This window comes from Propithecus coquereli, unplaced genomic scaffold (assembly GCF_000956105.1).
Source record: "Propithecus coquereli isolate 6110/MARCELLA unplaced genomic scaffold, Pcoq_1.0 Scaffold995, whole genome shotgun sequence".
Lineage (NCBI taxonomy): Eukaryota > Metazoa > Chordata > Mammalia > Primates > Indriidae > Propithecus > Propithecus coquereli.
The window spans coordinates 47,197-72,015 of NW_012156340.1; the positions used below are offsets into that span (position 1 = coordinate 47,197).

The following is a 24,819-nucleotide window of genomic DNA, read 5'->3' on the forward strand; positions in this document are numbered from 1 at the left end:
ACAGGTGCTCTGGGTGCCAGCTCTGTGGGGAGGGCAGGCCGGAGGGAGGAACCTGGAGGGGCTTGTGAGCTAGTCCAAGTCCCCAGAAGCCCAGCAAAGGCAGATGCGAAGCCCATGCTGGGCAGCGGGACCAGCTCTTCCACCTAAGGTCTGAGGCCTGCCCTCCTGAGGGCCCCAGGAGAGCACAGCCCCTCAAAAGGCAGCAAGCAGACTGGTCTGTGACACAGGGCTAGGAGGTGTTCATGGCCGGCACAGAAAGGCCTTCTAAGTCCATGCTGAACCCCAGCATCACAGCCCATCCCTGAGCACCAAAGGCCCCAGGGTACCAGGCTCTGGGTACTGAGAAGCTTCGTGAAGGGCATCCTGAGGGTCCTGCCCTGATCTTGCACTCTTTGCACAATTTTAGGAGGGAAGCTGCCACGGACACGGCAAGCAGCCACGGGATGGAGGACTGGCTGGGGCAGGGAGGACACAGGGCCCTGCCCTCCGTGATCTGGGCCTCGCCTGCCCCTCAACACACTCCCCACTTCCCTCCTTGCTCCAGCCAAAGTGCTCCCTGCTCTTCCCATGGATGGTGCCTTTGTTCAAGGCCTGCACATGCTGTTCCTTCTGTCTGGAACACGCTTCTTCCTTTTCTTCCCCTTCCTAATTCCTGATTCATTTTGCATGTCTCACCTTAGAAGCCACTTCCTCTAGGAAGTCTCCCCTCTTTGTCCTGCTCCAATCTGGGCTGGCTGTCTCACCTTTGTGCTTCCAGGGTATCCTACATCTCTCTCGCAGCCCTCACCCCTAGCTGGAGTTGCCAGCTTACTCATCTGCCTTCCCTGCCAGACCAGAAGCTTCCAGAAGGTAGGACCTGGCTCTGCCTTGCTCAGTGTTATATCGCAAAACCCTAGCCCAGTGCTTGGTACTCAGTATGTTCTCAATAAATATTTTTGAATGAACAAGTGAATATGTGAACAAAACCACTCCCAAAGGACACGGTAATTTTCCAGGCTCAGTGGAAAGATCTCCTCCCAGCCCTGGCATTTCTCCCAAGTGGATGCCTGGCCTTGGGCACAGGTCCCCTGCATGCGTGTGCACATGCGCATCATGCTCACCTCTTGCTCAGCTCCTTCAGGGCGCCGCTGCGGCACAGGCCCAGGTAGTCCCCAAGGAGCTTCAGCTGCTCGCGGCTCCGCCCAATGAGGCGCATCTGCTCCTCGTGCTCGTACAGAGACGGGTTCACCAGCTGCAGGTTGATGAGGGGCTGGGCCTGGATCTGCTTCAGGAACTTGAGGGCCTGTCGGCAGACCTGGGGCGCCGGGGGCGGGAAGAAAGGCTGTTCAGTGGGCACCTCTGGGCCGGGCACGACATTACCTACTCATTCACCTGAAGTACTAGCTTCATTTTACAGTTGAGCAAACAGGTTCAGAGAGATGAAGCAACTTGGCCAAGGTCACACAGCTCATAAATGGTACAGTTGAGACTTGAACCCAGTTTATCTGACTCCCAAACCCACTCGTCCCCAATGGCAGCTGCCCCTCCCAGCTGTGTTGAGACAGAGGAGGGCCACTCTGATCACCGCCCCTTCCCACGCCTTCCTGTCCTCCCAGCCCCATTTTCCTGCCTGAAGGAAACAGGCGCTCCCCTGGGGGCCCTGACTCAGGAACCAGGTGTCTAGTCTGAGTCAGGCTCCAGCCACAGGAAGCCGTGGATCAGACACAGCTTAGCAAGAGGCTTCCCCTCCTCGCGGCTCTCCCAGCAGCAACCACCAGGGCCCCCCCGACCCTCATGTGAAGTTGAGTGACCAACCTCGGCCTCTCCCAACTGATAGGGTGTTGATGGTTCTACCCTCGGTCCTGACCCTGATGCCAATGCCAATAACTGAGCACCTTCTATTTGCCAAACACTGGGCTAGGGATGTTGACCACATCCCACCTTCACCGTCAGAACAACCCCTGAGGGAAAGTGTCCCCATTTTACAGATGAGGGAACAGGCTCAGAGGAGCTAACGTGGTGTATCCAGCCTGCCTGTGGAAAGGGAGCCTGGGCCTGACTGAGGTGCCGTCTCTGAACATCAGGCTGCCATGCTAGCTAAGGAGAAGTCCCTCTCCCCTGCGGCGTCCCCACTGCATGGTAAGAACAGGAGCTGAGACGTTCCCCACGGTCGACTACTGTGCAGCGGTTAGGAGTCCAGCTCTGGGGTCACACTTGGATTGAATCCTGCCTCCATCACTTCCTGCCTGTAGGACCTTGTGAAAGGTATCCTCTCTGTGACTCAGTTTCCTCATGTGTAAAATGGGGAAAATAAGAGCACCCAAGGCCTGTGGGTTTGGGGCCTTATGTGCGCTGTTGCCGCTCTGGCTGACCCACTCGTGCGGAGGCCTGGCTGGCACTAGCCAGCATCTGCCTGGGACTGGGGCTTCTTTCTCATGGGATTATTTTGAGTTTAGATGAACAGAGGTCACCTACGTGAGCTCCTGGCACAGGGCCTGGCATGTAGCACATGCTGGGTAAACGTGTGCTGCTGTTGGCTGCTGTGTGAGTGCCTGGTGTGGCCCTGCTGTCCCCTTGAGGGCTGGGGGCTGGACAGGCCCTCAGGAGACCTGCCCCTGTATTCAGGGGCTGAGAAGACCTCTGGCCTCCTGTGTCCCAGCTCCACCAGCATCTCCCGCCTCCCCTGGCAATGGATGACCCCTTCTTTTTCCACATCCTAGGGCCCTGAGGTACCAGCCCCTCGGCCTAGGGGCAGCCCAAGGGCAAACTCCCCTGGTGACTTAGGTCACGCTGCTGTTCCTCAGCCCCAGCCCAGCTCTTCCCGTGACTCAGCCCCAGGCCTCGGGTGAGGCTCAGATGAAATAACACGCAGGAATGTGTGCTGCACACTGCCAAGCGCTGCAGATGGGCAGGGGCCTCATGCCCCCTGGGGGCTGTTCCCACCCTGTGGGAATGGAGGAGACAAAGAAGCCCTAGGCCTGGGCTGACACCCTGCCAAGTGCCAGCCAGGCCTTGGCTCAAGTGGGTCAGCCAGAGCAGTGGCAGTGAATGATAGGGCCCCGAACCTATGGGCCAGCTAATTTACTTTGAATTTTCCTGTCTTTCAGGCCAGTGATCTCTGAGAGCAAGATAGGGATTTTCTGATCTCAGATATGCCTTGAAAAGTATTGTGATTTTCTAGTTAGAAAAAGGAAGTGGTACAAGGATTACCGCAAATGAATGAGAGACGGCGCAACAGAAATATCAGGGTCTTGTTAACAGCAAATGTGTTTTATGGTCAAAGGGTTCATTGCATTTTTGGTAATTTTAATATTTTATTTTATATTTAATATTTTAATTGTACTTACTATTTAATTTAACATTTAATTTTCTCTGTATAGTTAGTTAAATATTTAACACTGAGGGCAGGGGTAGGGACAAAGTAAACAATAAAAAATCCCAAATGAAGCCAACTTCTTTGGGGTTTCCCCTCCTCAGGGAGGTGGAGGCTGGGGTGGAACTGGCTCAGTCACCTCCGTGTCCTCTGATGAGGATACAGCCACACCAAGCCTGCACGGCCACAGCTTCTTCCTCATGTTCCTGTGCCTGTCTTAGTAGAAATCTGTGCCTTTGGAAGAAAGCCAAGTTTGTGCCCTTGGGGCAGACCCTGACCAATGGGATTCAGGACAGGACGAGTGGCAGGCCTTGGGGAGGGAAAGGCCACCCTGCTACACCTGTCCTCCCAACACCCCACACACACTGTTACAACCCCTTTTACAGATGAGGAACTTGAAGTGAATTCGCTTTGGTAACACAGCTAGAAAAGCGGCTAAACTCAGCTGGAGAAGAGGAAAACCTGAAAGATCTTAGAGAACATCCTATTCGAAAGTATTTGTTGAACATAAAAAAGTACGTAAGATATAGTACGCATCAAGCATGTTATAAAGCAGTGTAAGGCCAGTATGATCCCAACTTTTATAAAAAGTAGATGCATATGTAAGTAAGTGTGCAGAAAAGGGTATACCCTGAAATGTGACAGTGATTATTTCTGGGCTATGACACATAATTTTGATTTGTCTTTGGGCTTTTCTGTAATTTAAAAATGTTAAACAATAACCATGTATTATCTTAATAATGAGGGGAGCTCCAGAAACAATGCTCTTTAAAAACATGAAATAAGTAAGCCCATGTAGGGCCTGCAGGGCAGTGCAGTTACCTGGGCCTAGCAGGGTTTGCAAAGGCAAGGCTGATACCAAGTGGTGCAGTCAGGCGGCTGGCCAGCCTATCTACCCATCTACCTACCCATTCATCTGTCCATCCTATATAGATAGGATATATATCTAATCTATCCTTCCAATCCATCCATCCATCCAGTTGCTGGTCCCTTAAACAGTTTTGTCTGTTGCTACAGAGGACCATCCTCAGACTCCCACCTTGGGACCAAGGAAGGCATTGACACAGCTCTGCCCAGGGGCTGTGGACAGGCACCAAGCCTCTCTCTTGGTTAGCCGCCCCACATTATTGTGCCTGAACCAGTGACACTAGCTTCCCTAGAGCCAAACTCTTCCAAACAGATCGAGAGCAGCAAGGAGGGGACACTCCTCCGTCCCTCAGCAGCCCTGTGTGGCCTTGACAGGCTGGGCTCCAGACTTACCGGGCGCTTGGTGAGGTCCCAGTTGTGGATGATCCTGGCCGGAATCACTGAGGCATCATCTTGGTGGCAGATGTCACAGTAATAGAGGCCAGAGAAGGCACAGAGCTTGGGTCGTACAAAGGAGAAGCCGATCTGCCGGGAGCAGCCTGCAGAGAAAGGGTGGTGGGTGAGAGGCAGGGCCAGAGTCAGCTCCTACAGTGACATGGTAGCTACTATGGTGGAAAGGACCTGCTAGTGAATTTTTAAATTTTATTATTTTATTGATTTTTGAGACAGTCTTGCTCTGTCTCCCAGGCTACAGTGCAGTGATGTCATCATAGCTCACTGCAACCTTAGACTCCTGGGCTCAAGCCATCCTCCTGCCTCAGCCTCCTGAGTAGCTGGGACTACAGGTGCACATCACCACACCCAGCTAATTTTTTCTATTTTTAGAGACAGGGTCACACTCTTGCTCAGGCTGGTCTCCAACTCCTGAGCTCAAGCGATCCTCCCGCTGTAGCCTCCCAGGGTGCCAGGACTAGATTACAGGCGTGAGCCACCGTGCCCAGCTTTAATTTTCTTTTAAAGGAAAGATAAAAATAATCATCACTCAGATTGCCACCACTCAGAATCAACCCTAATTCAGTCTCTAAGGGCCGTAAAGGAAAAAAAAAAGAGAAAAAGAATAAAGAAAAATAAGAAGAATCAACCCTATTAATTAATCTTTATGACAACACACTGTAAGAATTATCATCGTCATTTTACAGCTGAAGAAACTGATGCTCAGAGACATTAAAAAATCTTCCTGGTCACACAACGATTAAGTGGCATTGCTGGCATTCAAATCTGGGTTTGGTTGGTTCAACCCACTTTCTGCTCCATTACCCCTGGCTGCCTGTGTTCAACGTCTCCACTGCTAGCTCAGCAATGCCAGCCTCCCCTAGGCCCACTCCTCCAATGGGGCCCAGAAATGGAAGCAACTAAGTCGGGGCCTCGGCAAACAGAGAAGGAGCTGGGGAGATGGGGCTGGCCCTGGGGAGGGCAGTTTGCACACGGCCTGGTGCCAGCTTAAACCCAGAGCTGCCTGATACCTCGGGACAGTGGGGCAGGGCCAGCTTCAGCCTCCACAGGTGGAGGTCCCTCCACAGTGAGGGGTGGGGGAGGTGGGATGAGGTGTGCCCAGGGCAAAAAGCTAAGGCCCAACTCAAATTCTGAACACGTGCTGTGCCGCCCCCAGGTCTTGGGACCAGAGGGCCCACAATGCTGCTTACCAGCCACCTCATCCTCCACTTCACCTAATTTTTTCAGGGTTCCATTTCAGAGTTTGTAAAATTCAGTAACTACCAGCTATTTTGTGGGGTTATTACAAAGTTTAAACATGACAAGATTCTAAAAATGCCCTGCAAACTATGAAATCCAACCCAGATGCCTGCAGTCGGTGTCTGGCCACTGAGCTGTGTGTGCTGGGTGGAAATGAAGCCCAAGCTTCCCGGTGTCACACATGATCCCGCTGGCAGGCTGGTGGGTGGCAGCCATGGTGAGAGCTGTCCCTGCAGGGTTCATGCCCATGAGCGGGGAACCACTCCTCAAAAGCCCTGGAGTCCTGGCCACCTCCCAGCCTGGCCCCCACAGGCTAAAGAGCAACGTGTGAGTGCTGGGGTGGGTGGGGTGAGGCTGAACACTGGCTTGCAGGTGGTTTCTGCAGGAAGCTCTGCACTGCCTCGCTTGTCCCACCATCTGGGGGCCAACCGCAGACCACTTCCTTCTAGATGCTTGAAGCAGGCTTCCCTCTAGTCTACTTCAGCAGGACAGCTCCCAAACCAAGGCTCAGCCTCTTGCTCTGGCCTTCTGCAGCAGGACAACCTCCTCGCAGGCCACCTGAGGGCACCATGGTGATGGAGATGCCACCTCCCCCTGGATAGCAGGGAGTGGGAAGAGGTAGCAATGGAATGTGGGCAGAGGGACATCATGCAGCCCTGAATGATACAAGGGTGGGAGGCCCTCCGGGGTCCTGCCTATGAGCACAGGCTCTGGTGCTCGACCACCAAGGTCTTCCCACTGACTAGCTGTGTGAACCCAAGACAAAGTACTTACCAGCTGTGTGCCTCAGTTTCCTCATCTGTAAAGAGAGACAATAGCAGCGCTTATCTCTACAGGCTTGTTGTGAGGATTAAATGAGATAATCCAAATAAGCATCTGACCCAGTGCCCAGCACGAAGTATTAGATGAGAGTGGTGGGGCAGGTGTGCTGACTTGGAACATCCATAATGTATTATTATACTAAGTAGGAAAAAACCAAGTTGCAGAACAATATACAGTTGACCCTTGAACAACATGGGTTTCAACTGTTCGGGTCCACTTATACGTGGATTTTCTTTCACCTCTGCCACCCATGAGAAAGCAAGACCAACTCCTCTTCCTCCTCAGTCTGCTCAATGTGAGGATGACAAGGATGAAGACCCTTATGATGAGCCACTTCAGTTTAATGCATAGTAGATATATTTTCTCTTCCTTAGGATTCTCTTAGTGACATTTTCTTTCCTCCTGCTTACTCCATTGTAAGAATACAATACTGCGTATCCCAAAAGTCTCCATACAAAGGGAAGTTTCATAAAATTTTGTGATATTTTGTAAATAAAGGTACATTTAGCTACAATTTCCCACTTTCCCTATGAATGGTGACTTTTGGGACACCCTGTGTATAACATATAAAATATGTTAATCGACTGTTTATGCTATTGGTAAGGCTTCAGGCTGACAATGGGCTATTAGTAAAGTTTTTGGGAAGTCAGAAGTTATATGTGGGCCAGTGGACACAGTGGCTCGCACCTGTAATCCCACCACTTTGGGAGGCCGAGGTAGGAGGACTGCTTGAGCCCAGGAGTTCGAGACCAACCTGAGTAACATATTGAGACACTGTCTCTACAAAAAATTTAAAAATTAGCTGAGTGTGGTAGCACGTGACTGTAGTCCCAGCTACTCGGGAGGCTGAGGCAGGGGGACCACTTGAGCCCAAGAGTAGCTTAGCATCTTCTCAATAACCTGGGTGACAGAGTAAAACTCTTAAAAAAAAATTTTTATATGTAGATATTTGACTGCACGGGGTCGGGGGGGAGCCAACACCCCAACCCCTGCATTATTCAAGGGTCAATGATACATACAGAGGTGCTGTCCAATACAGTGGCCATAAGCCACATAGAACCCTTTACATTTAAATAAATGTAAATGGAAAATTCAGTTCCTTAGTCATGCTAGCCACATTTTAAGCCCCCAGTAGCCACATGTGGCTCATAGCTACGGCCCTGGACAGTGCAGATCTAGAACATTTTCATCATCACAGAAAGTTCTGTTGGACAGCCCTGAATAGCATAAGCCCCTCTTTGTAATTTAAAAAATTGTGTCTACTTGCAAAAGTATGCAGAAATATTTGGAAGGATATCATGCCCTCGCTCTGAAAGAATGCGACAGCACAGTAATAAGATGAAGAGGGGTGGGACTCCCAGAGCAGCAGCAGGTAGCACGGCTGCCACCCCAGGTCCCAGCCCCCAGCAGGAGGGGGCAGGAGAGGGAAGGAGAGTGGGGTCCCCTGCCTGTGAGCACGAGCACCAGCCCCAGTGCATGCTGGGGCGGAGTAGAGGCCACAGGACAAGCCTCATCTGCTGCCCCATCCCAGGGGAAGGACGGCGCACTTGCGGGGAGGCAAGAAGGGTGGAGAGCCTAAATCAGGACCCCGCAGGAGGCAGAGTGAGGCTGGCTGGCAGACTAGGGGTGGCAGGAGAGCAGGTCAGCACCTGCACAGAAGCAGCCCTGGGAGTCGAGGCCTTTCTCCGTGGGGATGGCCACCAGGTACTGCAGTAGGAAGCCGTTCTCGCGGGTGGCGAACTTCAGCACCTCCTGATAGTTTTCATCCAGACTCCCGCTGAGCGTCACTGCCTCCTCAGCTGTCTCCAAGTAGGACGCCAGGACCTTGCGGACCAGATCCCTCCACAGGGCAGCCTCCTCGGCATTCCCAGCCTGCAGCTTCAGGACGGCCTTGGCCGTGATGATTTTAAAGAAGGATGGGCCCCCGAGGCTCGTGTCTGGCAGGATGTCTCTGATGGTCTCAATGCCATGGCTGTCGCTTAGCATCTTCTCGTTGTTTCTCACACGGAAGCATTTCAAAGACTCCAAGGACAGGGAAAAAATACAGGGCACCCAGGTCCTGTCCGTGTACAGGTACAGAAGGGACTCCTTAATAGCGTCTGGCTCTGGAACTTGGGCAGATGACCAGTCAAACTGCGTGCCCTGGAGGGTCGCAGGCTCCGAGAGCAGGTCCGGGTGAGAGGGGCGGCCACCCTGGGGCACCTCAGGGGGCCCCTCAGGCTGGTCTGGGTACTCGATGTTCACCCATTCATCCTCCGGCTGAGGCCGGGCCTTCTGCAGGGCCTCCCGCACGCGGTCCAGCCAGTCCTCGGCTTCATCCTGGGACGAGGCTCGCAAGGCCAGCTTCTTGCCAGAGAACACCAGCTCGAAGCGCCCGTCACTGTGGGCCGGCCCCACAGCCTCGCAGCGCAGCAGGGAGCAGTTCTCCACACAGGTGCGCTCCTCGTCGCTCAGGTAGAGGCGGAATTCCAGTGGGGAGAGCTCACAGAAGAGTTCCTTCCAGATGCCCATCGCCCCCCGCCGCTCTACTGTGCCCAGTTTCATGAGACCCCGGAACGGGTTGGACAGCCCTGGAGGCAGAAAGAGGCATGTTAGACTACAGGCCTGTCCCCTCATTGCCCAAGGCAACCTCTGGTGCCTGATGTCCTGTTGTGGGTGTGGACACAGGACTGCCCCCAGAATGGCCAGACGTGGGGCACTGTCAAACGGGCTTCTGAAAGTCAGATGGGGATATTTTTTGAGCGCCTCCACCCCATCCTCCCCCTCTGCAGTTGACCTTGCTTCTTGTATTTCACTGAGCAAATAAAAGCACTCAAAAGATTATCTCCATGCCCTGATCACCACACTCACCCCCTTCCCTCCTGTCACTTCTGTGTGAGGCCAACCCCCCCACCTGTGCAGGAGGTCCCCTGCCACCTACTCGAGGACAAGGACATCTCACCAGCAGTTCTCCCTCTCTCTCCTGGGTCGTTCCCGTCAGCACACAAACAAGCTTTTGTTCCTCCCATCTTTAGAAACACTTATCTCCACTCACATCTCTAATTACCACCTGTTTCTCAAGCCCCCTTTACAGAAAAACTGCTTGAGGTATGGAAACTCTCTCTCTCTCTCCTTTCCCTGGTCCCATTCCTCCTTGAACCCGCTCAGATTAGGTGTTTGTCCCCTCATTCCACCAAAACTGCCCCTGGGATGGCCAGCAATATCCTCCCCGTTGCCAAATCCAAAGGCCCCTCCCCAGCCCTCATCTCCCCTCCTTCCCCCTGGTCTGCTCCTCCTCCCAGAGATGGCACTCAGAGCTCAGTCCCAGGGCCTCCTCTCTTCTCTGCTGACAGCCCCTTCCTAGCTGATCTCACCTGCTTGCAGGGCTTTATGCCAATAACTCCCCATTGCTACCCCCAGCCTAGACTTTCCTCTTGAACGTGAGATTCATGTATCCACCTGCTTCGTGTGCGTCTAACAGGCACCTCAAAGTCGACACATCCAAAATGCATCCCCAAGTCTCCCACTGCAAACCTAATGTTCCTCATTCATAAAATGGCAAAATTCATCCCTGCAGTTGCTTGGGCTAAAAACCTTGGAGTTACCCTAGATTCTCTTTCCTTCGCAACAATGTCAGCAAGTCTTGGTGGCTCTACCTTCAACATGCATGAGAACCCCACTTCTCACCAGGTCCACCACTACCTCCCAGGTAACAATGACCTGATTAAAAGGTTAGTCAGAGCATGTCCCTCTGCCCAAAGGTCTGCAGTGGCTGCCATGTCTCCCTCAAAGCAGAAGCCCACAGGCCCCTCCACCATCTCCTGGGCACCTGCCAGTCCAGTCTTCATTGTTCCCTGGACATGTCAAACATGTTCCCAGCATGACGTTCTTTGCATTTGTTCTCCCTGCTTGAAATGTACAGATCGCCTGGTGCTTCCCTCCACCCCAATCTCCTCAAATGTCACTTTATTTGTGGGGGCTTCCCTGACCACCCTAAATGTCAATCGTGCACTCTCCACTTTGGCACTCCCTCAGTTATTGTTCTCCAAAGCATTTGTTACCACCTGACCATACTTTACGCTTAGTTGTTAATTTTCTTGTTTCCTGTCTCCCCCTAAATCCCATGAAGAGAGAGGGACATTATTTTGCTTCCTGCTGTGTCCCCAGCACCTAGAACAATGCCTAGCACATCACAGATGCTCAATTAATATTTGCTGAATGAGTGAGTGAGGACTGTGTATCCACACACTGCTCAATGCTCCCTGCTCCCCCGGGGTCTGTCACCAACCAGGGGTTCCAAAGGACACACAATTGTCTCCCCTCAAGCCTGGACTAGCCTTTGGGGTTTCAAAGTGTTGTATAGGGTTTTCTACCCCTCAGGGAACCCGAAGGCCTGAGCATAAAATGCACCTTCTCTGGCACGGTCAGAGGCCGCAGCTAGCACAAGGGCTAAAGGACACATGTAGCAGGAGCCAGCCTGGAGACCAGGCTCTACCACACCACCCGGCCCAGGCCCCTGAACCAAGTACAATTCTCTGCTGGGTCACTGCAAACGCAAAATGAGGAGACAGACTAGGGTACATGTTTTTGCTTTGTTTTGAAGGGGAAACCCATTATGAGAGTTACAGAAAAATTAGGTTCTAGTTGTTTAACGCTTTCTGGAATTTCACAGGGTATACAGATCAAGCTGGCCTCACTGTAAACAGCATGTGGAGGACACTAAACAAACAGCAGATCTGATAAACCCCACCAGAGCTGTTAAATAAACCATCTAAGATAAAAGTCTTTGGCAGGATCAGTGAAAACACCTAGGGCTTCAAGGGGCCAGATTTGCTCTGAGCTTCAGATAGAATCAAAAGTTCTCTATAATCGCAACTTTTATAGAGTAATTTCAAGGAAAATATTTTCTGTTTCCATAGATGAAACAGTATTTTTGTACTCTGTAGGCAGTTTTGAGCATTATTTTATTAAGATTTTGTAAGAAAATACACTACTTTTCCTGAAATGCCTTCCTGAATTACTGAGCACGAATGCTTCTCATTAATACATTCTGGGATGAGGTTTTTCTTGTGAGAACACACCACCCATTTGGTCATGGAAAACAGGACTTTAGAGCTGCTTTCCGAAAGGCACAGTCCCTGCAGATGGGGCCCACCTGGAACCCGAGAGTCACCTACCCATCTGCCTCCGGTGCACCACCCAGAAGTTCCTATGCTCCTGCGCTGGGGCTGCCTTGCTTTTCCTGCTTCCTGGGGAAGGCACACATGCTTTGTCTAATGCCCCCAGGGAGCAGCTTTTTCTTGGTCCTTGAGAAAAATGCCTGTGGAGACCAGGCCTTGCCTCTGGAGGCCCTCTGGAAGAAGCCACGGGGCAATCTGAAGCTCTCTCTGGAGGTTGCTCCTGGGGAGGCCGGTAGAAGTCATCCTCTGAGATCCAGCTCTTGCTTTTCTGTTGAGAAAGAAGTAAAGACAGAGGTTTCTTTTTGTTTTAAAGTTTTTTAAAAAACCACTTTATTTATTTATTTGTTTGTGACAGGGTCTCGCTCTATCACCCAGGCTAGAGTGTGGTGGTGCCATCATAGCTCACGGCAACCTCCAACTCCTGGGCTCAAATGATCCTCCTGCCTCAGCCACCTCAATAGCTGGGACTAAGGCACATGCCACAACGCCCAGCTAATTTTTTCATTTTTTGAAGAGACAGGGTCTCACTGTGTTGCTCAGGCTGGTCTTGAACTCCTGGCCTCAAGCAATCACCCTGCCTCAGCATCCCAAACTGCTGGGATTATAGGTGTGAGCCACCTCACCAGCCAAAACCTTTATTTAGATATGACTCAAACACCTAAAATTGACCCATTTAATGTGTACAATTCCATAGTTTTGGTATATTCACAGAGTTGCACAACCATCACCAACAATATAAGTTTAGAGTATTTTCATCACTCCAAAAAGCAACCCCATACCCTTCTGCAGCCACTCTCATTTCCCCCTGACCACCCCAGCTCTAGGCAACCACTAATCTGCTTTCTGTCTCTATAGACAGGCCCGTTCTGGCCACTTCATATAAATGGAATCATGTAACATGTAATCTTTTGTGACTAGATTCTTTCCCTTAACATAATGTTTTCAAGGTTCATCCATGTTGTAGGTATGCATGAGTGTTCATTCCTTTTTATTGCCAAATAACATTCCATTGTATGATGGCCCACATGTAGTTTATCCACTCATAAGTTGATGGACATCTGGCTTGTCTCTACTCTTTTGGCTACTATTAATATAAATAATGCTGCTATGAGCATTCATATACAAGTTTTTATGTGGACTAATGTCTTCATTCCTTGGGAATATCCTAGGAGTAGAAATGCTGGATCATATGTAACTATGTTTAACTTCCTGAGGAACTGCCAAACTGTTTGCCAAAGTGGCTGTACCATTTTACATTCCTACCAGCAATGCATGGCGTTCCAATTTCTCCACAAACTCTCCAACATTTGTTACTATCTGTCTTCTGGATTATAGCCATCCTGATGGGAAGAAGTGCTATCTCATTGTGATTTTGATTTGCATTTCCCTAATGTCTAATGACATTGGGCATCTTTTCATATACTTATGGTTCATCTCTACATCTTCTTTGGAGAAAAATCTATTCAATTCCTCTGCCTGTTTTCTTTTCTTTTCCCTCCCTCCCTCCCTCCTCTCCTTCCTAGAAAAATCTATTCAATTTCTTTGCCTGTTTTCTTTCTTTCTTTCCCTTTCCTTTCTCTCTCTCTCTTTTTTAGACAGGGTCTTGCTCTGTCACCTAGGCTAGAGTGCAGTGGCATCATCACAGCTCACTGCAACCTCTAACTTCTGGACTCAAGTGATCCTCCCACCTTGGCCCCCCAAAGTACTGGGATTACAGGTGTGAGCCACCATGCCTGGCCCCTTTGCCCAATTTAAAATTGGGTTATTTGTCTTTTTGTTGTTGAGTTGTCATGGGTGGAATTGTGTCCTCCCAACAGACATGTTGAAGTCTTAACCCCTAGTACCTCAGAATGTGACATTATTTGGAAATTGAGTCTTTGCACATTTAACTTGTTAAGAAAAGGTCATATTGGAGTAGGGTGGGCCCTTTACCCAGTATGACTGATGTCCTTATAAGAAGAGGAGAAAAGACACACACAAAGAGAACACCAAGTGAATACAGAGACATGGAGGGACAACACCGTGTGATGATGGAGGGAGGGACTGGAGTGATGTGTCTACAAGCCAAGGAATGCCAAGGACTGCCAGCAATACCAGAAACTAAGAAAAAGGCATGGAACAGATTCTTCCCTAGAATCTCCAGAAGGAACCAACCTTGCTGACATCTGGATTTTGAGCATTTAGCCTCCAAAACTATCAGAGAATAAATTTCTGTTGTTTTAAGCCATACAATTTATGGTACTTTGTTATAGCTACCCTAGGAAACTAACACAAGTTGTAAGGGTTCTTTACATATATTCTGAATGCTAGACCCTTATCAGATATATGATTTGCAAATAATTTCTCCCACTCTGTGAACTGTGTTTTCACTTTCTTGATGGTACCCTCTGGAGCACAAAAGTTCCTCTGATCCATTTTGAGTCAATATCCGTGTCAGGTGTAAGGAAGGGATATGACTTTATCCTTCTGCAGGTGGACATCCAGCAGTCCCAGCATGCAGGGTTTTCAGCCCTGCTTCAGGGTTTGAGATGAGGGAGGGAGTCCTGGTGAGCAGGACGCAGGGGACTCGCCAGCTGCCTCTGCCTCTGCTCCCCACTTCTGTGCCAGCCCCTGCGCCCCAGGCAGCCAGGCCTGCCCTCTCCTTCTGCTGTTCTGAGTCTGAGGTTGCTCACTGGCAGGGGGAAGTGGGGGGTGTCTGGGGTCAATGGGCTGTGGGAATGGATTCTAGTTCCTTTTTTCTACTATTTCAAGCCCTCCCTGCCTTTCTGTGCCTAAACATGGAAAAGCGGAGGCAAGGAAGCAGGCTGGGCCACCCTACATGGCTGTCTACACAGAGGAAATGAGTCACACAGGGCGGGGCCAGCCCAGCTGTTTTGTTAAGTGCCATCAACCTCATCCTGACATTGCTATTTCCAACTCCTAAATCAAGGCTGTGTTCTTTGCTGTATAGACAGGAAAGAGAAGCCTGGCTTGGGCTGCTCCGTGAGGGTTGGTTTGGATGGTTTAATCCATTCCAATGCTACAAGACTCCTTAAGCCAATGGTGGTGAATTCTTTTTTTTTTTTTTAATAGGAGAAAATGATACAAATTTATTTAATTTAATGTATATACACAGGAGCCTTCAGAATGAAAACTCCATGAGTTCTGATTCGGCATCTAGGGGGGCCTCACAGAACTGAGGTCCTTAGAACTGGCAGGAGCTTCATTCTGCCAGTGACGGGATGGCGTGTCTGTCAGGGTGGCTACTGGGCGCTGCCTGCAACACTGGATTTTGAACAAAGCCTGCCTAGGCCATCGAGGCCGGGGACTCCTGAGGAAAATGGGCGGAGGAACAGCTCCCAGCAGCCACACACACACCTGGGAAATCGGTGAGCCCAAGCCCTGCTAATGGCCCTGAGGTGAGATCACTGTCCTTTAAGACTCAGCTCAGGGGTTATCTACCATCTCCTCCTGGAAGCTTCTCTCACCCACCCCCAGCCCACATCCCTCCTTCCCCCAGCTGGGCTGGATCCGACCAGGATTCCATGAGATTCTGTGCCCCGCACCCTAGCTCCTATAAGCTGCCTGGGATGGTTATTTTTCTTGGTATCTCCAGCAAGAGTGCCTGGCTCAGAGTCATAAAAGAGGAGGGAATAAATCTTGACCATCCAAATGTGTTTAATGTACAGTAACGAAGGTGGGTCAAGGGAACTGGAGGGAAGAAGACAAATGTGAATTTTAAGATTATGGATGTTCACTGGGGAGGGCTTCTCTCTCTATTGATGGCAGAGACTATTAGGAAATGTTCACACAGTCCATTGGCCACAGATCAGCCACCAGGAAATGATACTCTAGGGAAAACCTTTTGTTCTCTTAAGCCACAGGGAAAAACAGTGGGAACATAGGTTCCTTGGAGCTTCTGCACTCGGGCCTGGACAGAGCTCTGAGGCTGTGTGCCCTCCCCCAGGGGGTGGGCAGGAGAGAGTGTGAGAGCATGAGCACCACTGTTTCCCTCTTCCCTCCCTTCCTCCTGCCACCTTCCTTCTGCCTGCTCGCTCAGGGTCCACTGCTGGGTAGCTCCCTGTCCCTTTAGCAGTGGGGGGAAATCACCACTGACCAAAAATCTACATTGGAGCTGCACCTGCCACCAGGGACCCAAGACAGAGGAATGCCACTCTGAGGTACTACAGGTATCACGACACTGTATACAACAGCTAAATCCCAGAGAGCAGTTTGATTGAGGAGCAAGATGCCAGGTCTCTGGGCCACTGTCAAAAGGACTGGACTTTTTGTCCAGTCTGTCCTCAGTGGACAGACTGCCTGTACCCATAATTGCGGGAAGGGACCACATGCCATGGGGAGGTCCATGGGGACAGTGATTAGAATCAAGATTTATAAACTCAGACTGCCCTCTGGGAGTTAAACTGTGAATCCAACTCACACCCCCCAGCTTTGGGACATGCAGTCACCCTCGAGAGCTCTCCCACTCCCCACACCTCCCCTTCCCAGCACTCAGCGCAAGTATAATTACAATATGGAGACTTATTTGTCTAATCTAGGGTCTATCCCCATACTGTAGGGCTGTTATATCACTGTATCTTAAGCACTTAGCATGGTGGCTTGGCTCATAGTACGTTGTGTTCAATGAATTGAGAAAATTTTTTTTAAAGAAAGATTGAATGGTTCTCAGTGCCATAAAACTTGACAGTGGCCCCCAACATGCCCCCCAAAACAGTGTCAAATAAAAAGCACATGGCTAAGTGATGGAAGCACAGAAAGACGAGGACAGCAGGGGCAGATGTGCAGGACACACTGTGCACAGGCAGGGAGCCAGCATGCCTGTGTGAGCCGGCAGGCTGCACAGTGGTGTGCGGCGACTATGTGCGTGGGGGAACGAATAAATCCACAGCTCCCCTGGGAAACAGACGCAGGGAGGGGGCAGCATCCAAGGTTCTCACATGAGACTTGGTGCCAAGCAATTCCATGTTCCCTAAGCAACCCTCCAGCCATCATAGTCCCCTGAGGCCAGCAAGGAGGTGGAGCCTGCCCCAGTCAGACTGACCCGACCACCCCGTCCACTCAGTGGTGCACTTTGCAAAGTAAACTTGCTAGCTGGCATCTGGAGAGTCTCTTGACAGTTCAAGAACTATTATTAACTGACGCCTACTTTCTCCATGGTACAGTGCTTGGTGCTGATAATATAGAAGCGAAACGGCATGGTCCTTTGTATCATAGTGCTAACATTCTAGTAAGGAAGTTGGAAATAAGCAAGTAGACAAAGCGATAATACATAAGTGCACATAGTGATAAGTGTTAGAAACAAAGTAAAGCAGATAAATGGGACAGAGAGTCACTGGGATGGTGCTTTTTAAGACATGGGGGGCAGGGAAGGCAGACACAACAATGAGGAACAGAAACCAGTTGGGTAAGAGGGAACAGGAAACATAAAAGCCCGAGGCTGGAAGGCGCTTGCTTTGTCTAAGGAGCTGCAAGGAGGCCAGAGTGTCAGAACTCAGTGAGCAGAGGAGCTTTGCTGACGAGTTAACAACCCTGTCCCATCAGCTCTGGGGCCCTGGCAAGACAGGATATCTGAGCCTGTAAAGCAGAAGCCAGACCCTGAGCAGGAGTGAACTAACATGGTCAATGACACTCTGTGGTGCCCTGCTGGGGCACACGGCCACCCTCCCCAGGGGCCTCACTCTGCCTCCAGGTGGAGTCATGGCTGCAGAGCCTTGCTTCGACCTGCAGCATGGGTTGGCAGTTGCCTAGTCACAACCTCCGTAACATTCATCTTCAGGAAGTAAATCATCAGGATTTGCTTAAGCCATCTTCAGAATAGTAAATATGGAGAGTCTGACCCACTCTTACACAGTTACATGATCTATATGGTCATATTCAATAAATGGTGGTAGGTCAACCAGATATCCATATGGAAAAAATAAGAACTTTGACTGCTACCATACACAAAAATTAATCACACAGATCACAAACCTAACTGTGAAAGGTAAATTACTAATGCTTCTAGGAAAAAAAACAGAAGAATACCTTCAGAGCCTTGGGGTAAACAAAGATTTCTTAAACAGGACAAAAACCATGCAAACCATAAACAAAAAGATTGCCAAGTTGAACATCATTAATATTAAGAACTTCTGTTCAGCAAAAAATACCATTAAGGCAAGCCATAGACTGGCAAAAGATATTTGCTTTTTTCTCCAATAAGAGATTTATATCTGTAATATATAAAGAGCATCTGCAAATCAATATAGAAAACACACAAAACTGAGAATAATGACTTGAATAGACACTCCACAAAAGAGAATCAAAAATGGCCAATAAGCAAATGAAAAGGTATCAAAATATTTAGTCATCAGGGAACTGAAAATTAAAACCACTACACACCTACTAGAGTGGCTAAAATGAAAAAGATTGGCAACACCGTTGGCTAAAAAGCAACTAAAATGCTCATATATTGCCAGTGAGTGTATTTTAGTACAAGTGCAGTATCTGCTAAAGCTAAACATATGTCTACCCTAGGACCAAGCAATTCCGATCCTAGGAAACACCCACAGAAATGAGTGTGAGGTTCACCGAAAGGCATGTACGAGAATGTTCACCACAGCTTTCTTCATAATGGTCAAAGTCTGGAAATAACTCAAATGTTCACTAAGAAGAGAAATGGATAAATATATTGAGATATATTCTTATAATGGAATACTACAGAACAATGGAAAAAAACAAACTATAGCCTCATGCTATATGTGCAGCTGAATCTCACAGACATTATGTTCGGTGAAAGAAACCAGATGCAAAAGAATACATACTGTGTGGTTCCATTTATATGAGGCTCAGCAACAGGAAAGCGACGTATGGCGCTAGAAGTCAGAATGGTACTTTCCTTTGAAGGGGAGCAGTGACTAGGAGGAGGTATATGGGAGCCTTCTGGTGGGCTGGGATGTTCTGTATCTTGATCTGGATGGCGGCCACAGGGTGCACATCATATGTAAACACACTGAGGTGTACACCGAAGATCTGGGTACTTACAATACATCATTCCTCAAAAAGTTTTAAAGGGTGGAGTTGGACAATCCAATGGGGAAAGAATAGGCTTTTCAACAAATAGTGCTGGTACAACTGGACACCTACACCCACCATACACCAAAAGTAACTCCAAATGGATCGCAGACCTTAATGTGAGAGCTAAAACTATAAACTTCTTAGAAGAAATCATAGAGTAAATCTTTGTGACCTTGGATTAGGCAATAGGTACGTAGATATGACATCAAAAACACAAGTGACAAAAGAAAAAAATAGAAAAATTGGACTACATTAAAATCAAAAGCTTTTACGCTGCAAACAACCAACAAAATGGGAGAAAATATTTGCAGATCATGTATCTGCTAAGGGTGTGGTATCTAGAATACTGTATAAAGAACTATTATAACTCAGTAATAAGAAGACAATTTAAAAATGGGCAAAGGTTTTGAATAGACACTTCTCCAAAGAAAAAAAACAAATGGCCAATAAGTATATGAAAAGATTCTCAACATCTTTAACCAGGGAAATGCAAAACAAAACCATAATGAGGTATCACTTCTTACTCACTGGAATGGCTACACTAATTTTTTAGAAAATGAGGCAATAACAACTGTTGGTGAGGATGTGAAGAAATACATTGCTGGTAGGAATATACAATGGGGCAGCTGCTTTGGAAAATAGTTTGGCAGTTCCTCAAAAGGTTAAACATAGCTATCATATGATCCAGAAATTCTACTCTTAGTTATGCATAAAAGAGAATTAGAAACATGTCCACACAAAACCTGTATATGAAGTTGTATAGCAGTGTTATTTATAATAGCCAAAAAGAAGAAATAACCCAAATGTCTATCAACTGATGAACCCATGAAGTGTGATATATAGCCACACGATGGAATATACAACAAAATATTACTCAGCAGTAAAAAGCAATAAAGTAGTGATACATGCTACAACATGGATGAACCTCAAAAACATCAGGCTAAGAGAAAGAAGCCAGTCACGAAAAGCCCTGTGTTGTATGATTCCATTTATATGAAATGGCCAGAAGGCAAATCTATAGACAGAAAGTAGATCAGTGGTTGCCAGGGGTTGAGGGGAGGGAGGTGGGGGATGGGAGAGTGATGAGGAGTGATTGCTAATGGGTGAGGGGGTTTCTTTTATGAGGGATGAAAATGTTCTAAAATTAGGTTGTGATGATGGTTGTACAACCCTATGAAGATACTAAAAAGTACTGAATTATACTTTAATAGGTGAATTGCATGGTATGTGAATTACATCTCAAGAAATTGTTAAAAAAAACAAAACAGGGTATATGTGCCTCTGCCCATCTATTTCATGGCCCTGGCCCCATCCTGAGTTATATGATCTAGAAGCTATGCCCAAAGGAGAGATGAGCACGGATGGAGCTGACAAAGCAAGACTACACCCAATGTGATCCCTGGAATACAGCTGGGATAACACGGGGCTTTCGTGTGCACACAAACATACACATTCCTACCTCTGCTTTTCATGACCCTGTTTTGCTCTCCTTGGTGTAGTTTAACCGTGAAGCCCAGAAAGAGAAGCAGTCAGAGGCACTCAAGCCTGTAAAGGTATTTGTTGTCTCTCCCTTCATCTTGGCAACAACCCTGGCTGCACTACCTCTTCCCTGCCCTATGAAGTTTTTCTGTAGGTGCCCTGGGCCTTCTGGAGCAGCTGCCCTCCCTCACCCTGCTGGGGTTTGAGTTGCAGAAAGAGCAGATACCACATACATACCTTTTCTACCAACACTCAGTAAATGTCAATAACTTTGTCTGGGAAACTTCGAAGGCCACGCAAGAACAAACATAAAGGGCAAAAGAGCTCAAGTTCACAGCCTTTGGTGCTTCACTGGGCTAGTAGTTCTCAAGCCTCTTCACCCATGGCTCTCTCCAGGAGATGTCCAGGGATGGACTGGCTTATTCTAGAACAGCACTGTCTAATAAAAATACAATGCAAGCCACATACGTAATTTTAAATGTTCTAGTGGCCACACTGGAAAAAGTAAAAAGAAACAGGTGAAATAAATTTTAATAATATACTTCATTTAATCCAATATATCCAAAATATTTTAATTTTTAACATGTAATCAATAAAAATTGAGAGATTTTACATTCTTTTTTTCATATTAAGTTATCAAACTCCAGTGCTTATTTTACACAGCACATCTCAATTTGGACTAGCCACATTTTAAGTGCCCAACAGCCACGTGACTAGTGGCCACCACATGGACAGTGCAGTTAAAAAAAACCTGGTTCATGTTGCAAAATGAGTATTTTCAAAGCCTGGTATTTTATAAAAATATTAATTTAATAATAACTAGGACTAAGGAGGAGACCAAGGCTCAAAGAAGTGAAGTGACTTGCCCAGGGCCTTATGCTGGCGAGTGGTGTGATCAGGTGAGAATTATCTTCTTCAAGAGTAGATGTGAAGATGACAGGAGATATGTGTGGCAAGTGAGTAGCACGGTGCCTGGCTCATATCTACTATTCACATACCAAGAAACATTAGCGCCATCATTACAATGCTATCACCAGGCAGGAGGAGGGAGGTTAGTGGGGAGAAAGCAGAGACCCCTCAGGGTCACTAGCTGGGGAAACCCTGCAGTGGGGCTGAGATATTTCCCAAGACCTCCTCCCAAAGAGCTTGCACCACTCACCGGACTGGTGTGTGAGGAAGCCATAAGCTTCAGTCCAACTCCGTCACCCCATGGGGTCTTCTGCTGGCCACTCTCTTGGCTGACTGCTCTGGTCGTCTCTCTCACAGTACTAGAAGGCTGCTGGCCTGAGGTGTTCCCTGCAGGGACAGCTTGGGCAGTGTCCAGCTGCTTCACGTCCAGGGTGCCAGGTGCCTGGGAATGCGGCTCCTGCTTATGGCCACCATCTTGGGTTGCAGAGGCTGCATGGGCAGGAAAGGGCTCTGCAGGCACCTCATAGTGCAGGTGTGTGCTGGTGTCGAGGCCGTGGAGGGAGAGCGAGCCCTGGAGCATGGGGACCTCCGTTTCTTGGCTCATTCCATTGGTTGGCACAGAGTTTACCTGGGCTTTGCTGAATTCCGACAACACCCTAGAAGTTTTCAAACAAAGAAACCTGTGTGACAGGTTGATGGCTACAATGCCCAAGGCTACTGGGGCAGTGGTAAGAATGCAAAACTGCTGTTTTATGATTTAAAACAAACAAACCACACTCTCTTAATTATCCACTGTGCTCCCTCCTCACACAGCCCTCCTCTGACACTCCCCACCAATGGCTCTTTCCCTGGCCAGAACTCAGGCAGATTGGGTGGGCAGGCGGGTTGTAGAGCCCAGGATCTCAGGTGAGAAGCCTCATGCAGCAGAGAAAGAGGACTCAATGCCAGTGAGAACTGCCTGCCATTCTGAACAGGCTGATTGTAGGCCATGGAGTGTGGGCGATCATTTCCCCAGACGCTATCTGCAGCAGAGCCTCCGTGGAGAAAGTATCTCAAAGTGGGGCTCCTCCACAGCACAAGTAGCTGAGGCACTAAGATTCTGCCCCCTGGGTGAATCTGTCCGCTAGGTGAAGTGAGGGCTAAAGAGGTTTTCTAAGTGAGGACGAGCATTGTCCCTGGGCAGGAACTGGGACAGCAGGGTTGAAGGGAGGTGCAAGGGCTTGGCCCCTCAGAGCTAGACTGGGTGTGGAGACAGGGAAGCCTCATGTCTCCGGAAATTGCTGTTGGAGCTCAGTATACACAAGGAGTGTGAGGGCGTGCACAAGTATACATGGAGTGTACACCTACTCATTCCTCCTGGTGGGACTGCCACCCCTTGTCCCCTCAGTTGTGCTTCCTGGGGCCACAGGGAGCCAATGTTACTGCCTTTGCAGACACGCACACACAGAACACAGAAACATAATTCTGGGCTTTCTGGAAAGTGCATGGTTAGTGACTGCTCCTCACTTTCCTGAGGCTTCTGAGAGTCCAAGTCTAATTTCTAAAACAAACCCATCTGCTGCTGTCTCCTCTTCTGCTTATAAAACCAGTAGAATATGTCATGTACAAATGTAGGTTCAGATGGTAAGAAAGCTGTCTGGGTTCAAAAGACTGCATGTATCTGCTCTAATGGCTCAGACTAGGTCCAGAAGACACGTGAAGCTCCCCTTAATTTGGGCTCATGGAACTGAAGATTTTAGGACTCAAGTTACTTACCTGATGGTTTTCCCTCTGAGCTCTGCTCTTACCTACATCATCATAACCCCAAACAACATTTCAAGACGTTATAGTCAAGAATAGGTAACCAACCCAAATATTTATGAGCAATTGCCTTCAACATGGACATTAAGACATTTCGATGGGGAAAGAACAGACTTTGCAACAAGGGGTGCTGGGATAAGTTGATAGTCCCATGCAAAGGAATAAAGTCGGACCACAATCTCACATCACATACAAAAATTAACTCAAATGAATCAAAGACCTAAATGTAAGAGCTAAAATGATAAAACTCTTTGAAGGAAACAGAAGTATAAATTTCATGTCTTTGGATTAGGCAATGGTTTCTTAGATGTGATATCTAAACTATCAGCAACCAATAAAAACAGATAAATTGGACTTCATCAAAATTAAAAACTTTTGCGCTTCAAAGGATAAAATCAGGAAAGTGAAAAGAACCCACAGAATGGGGGGAAATATCTGTAAATCATATATAAGGGTCTAGTACCCAGAATATACAAATAATTCTTATAACTCAACAATAAAAAGACAAATGGCCAATAGACACATGAAAGATGCTGAACTTCATTAGCCATGTGGGAAATGGAAATCAAAACCACAATAAGATACTACTTTACACCCACTAGGATGGCTACAGCAAAAAGACAGAGAATAACAAGTGTTGACAAAGACATGGAGAAATTAAAATTCTTATACTTTAGTAGTGGGAATGTAGAATAGGGCAACTACTGCTGAAAACAGTTTGGTAATTTCTCAAAAAGTTAGACATAGAGTTATATATGACTCAGTAATTCCACCCCTAAGTATATACCTAAGAGAATTAAAAACATATGTCCACAAACTTATACATGAATGTTCATAGCAAGATCACTCATAGTAGCCAAAAAGTAGGGGAACAATGTCCATTCACTGATGAATGGATAAAGAAATTGTGGTATACCCATACAATGAAATATTATTTAGCCATGGTACATGTCATCATGATAGTAACATGAATGAACCTTGAAAACATTATATAATACTAAGTGGAAGAAACCAGTGGAAGAAACAAAAAGCCACATATTATATGATTGAATTTATATGAAATATCCAGAATAGGCAAATCTATAGCTAATAGTAAGGTGGGTTTCCTTATAGGGTGATGAAAAATTTTTTTCTTTTTACTTTAAAATTTTTGTTGTTTTTAAGACAGAGTCTTGCTCTGTCACCTGGGCTCGAGTACAGTAGTGTTATTATAGCTCACTGCAGCCTCCAACTCCTGGGCTCAAGTGATCCTCCCACCTTAGCCTCCTGAGTAGCTGGGATTATAGGCATGTGCCACCATGCCAGGCTAATTTTTCTTATTTTTTGTAGAGATGAGGTCTCGCTATGTTGCCCAGGCTCCTGGCCTCAAGTGATCCTCCCGCCTTGGCCTCTCAAAGTGCTGGGAATATAGGCATGAGCCACTGCGCCTGGCCTGTGAAAATGTCCTTGAATTAGATAGCAGTATATTCACAACCTTGTGAATGTACTAAATACCACTGAATTATACATTTTTAAATAGTGGGTTTTAGGGTACGTAAATCCTATCTCGATTAAAAAACAGGTGACCACACAGAGGCAGGCAGAAAGATGTTTGTGGAATAGTTATGGGGGGAGGCAGGCAGGTGCTGGTTCTTGCTCTAAGGTCTCACTTTAAAAACAGACTGACAGGCTGGGCGCGGTGGCTCA

General features: G+C 48.0%; 1 protein-coding gene across 1 annotated transcript in view; it reads right to left on the reverse strand.

Annotated features, from left to right (window-relative positions):
• The window catches only part of PLEKHM1 (pleckstrin homology domain containing, family M (with RUN domain) member 1), a 53,328-nt gene that overhangs the window by 5,368 nt on the left and 23,141 nt on the right, over window positions 1-24,819 (reverse strand). The window contains exons 5-9 of the mRNA XM_012665311.1: window positions 21,584-21,989; window positions 11,890-12,160; window positions 8,383-9,303; window positions 4,613-4,758; window positions 1,101-1,294 (exon numbers count right to left, since the gene is read on the reverse strand). Coding sequence (XP_012520765.1) covers window positions 1,101-1,294; window positions 4,613-4,758; window positions 8,383-9,303; window positions 11,890-12,160; window positions 21,584-21,989 — 1,938 coding nt within the window. The remainder of the gene's footprint in view (window positions 1-1,100; window positions 1,295-4,612; window positions 4,759-8,382; window positions 9,304-11,889; window positions 12,161-21,583; window positions 21,990-24,819) is intronic.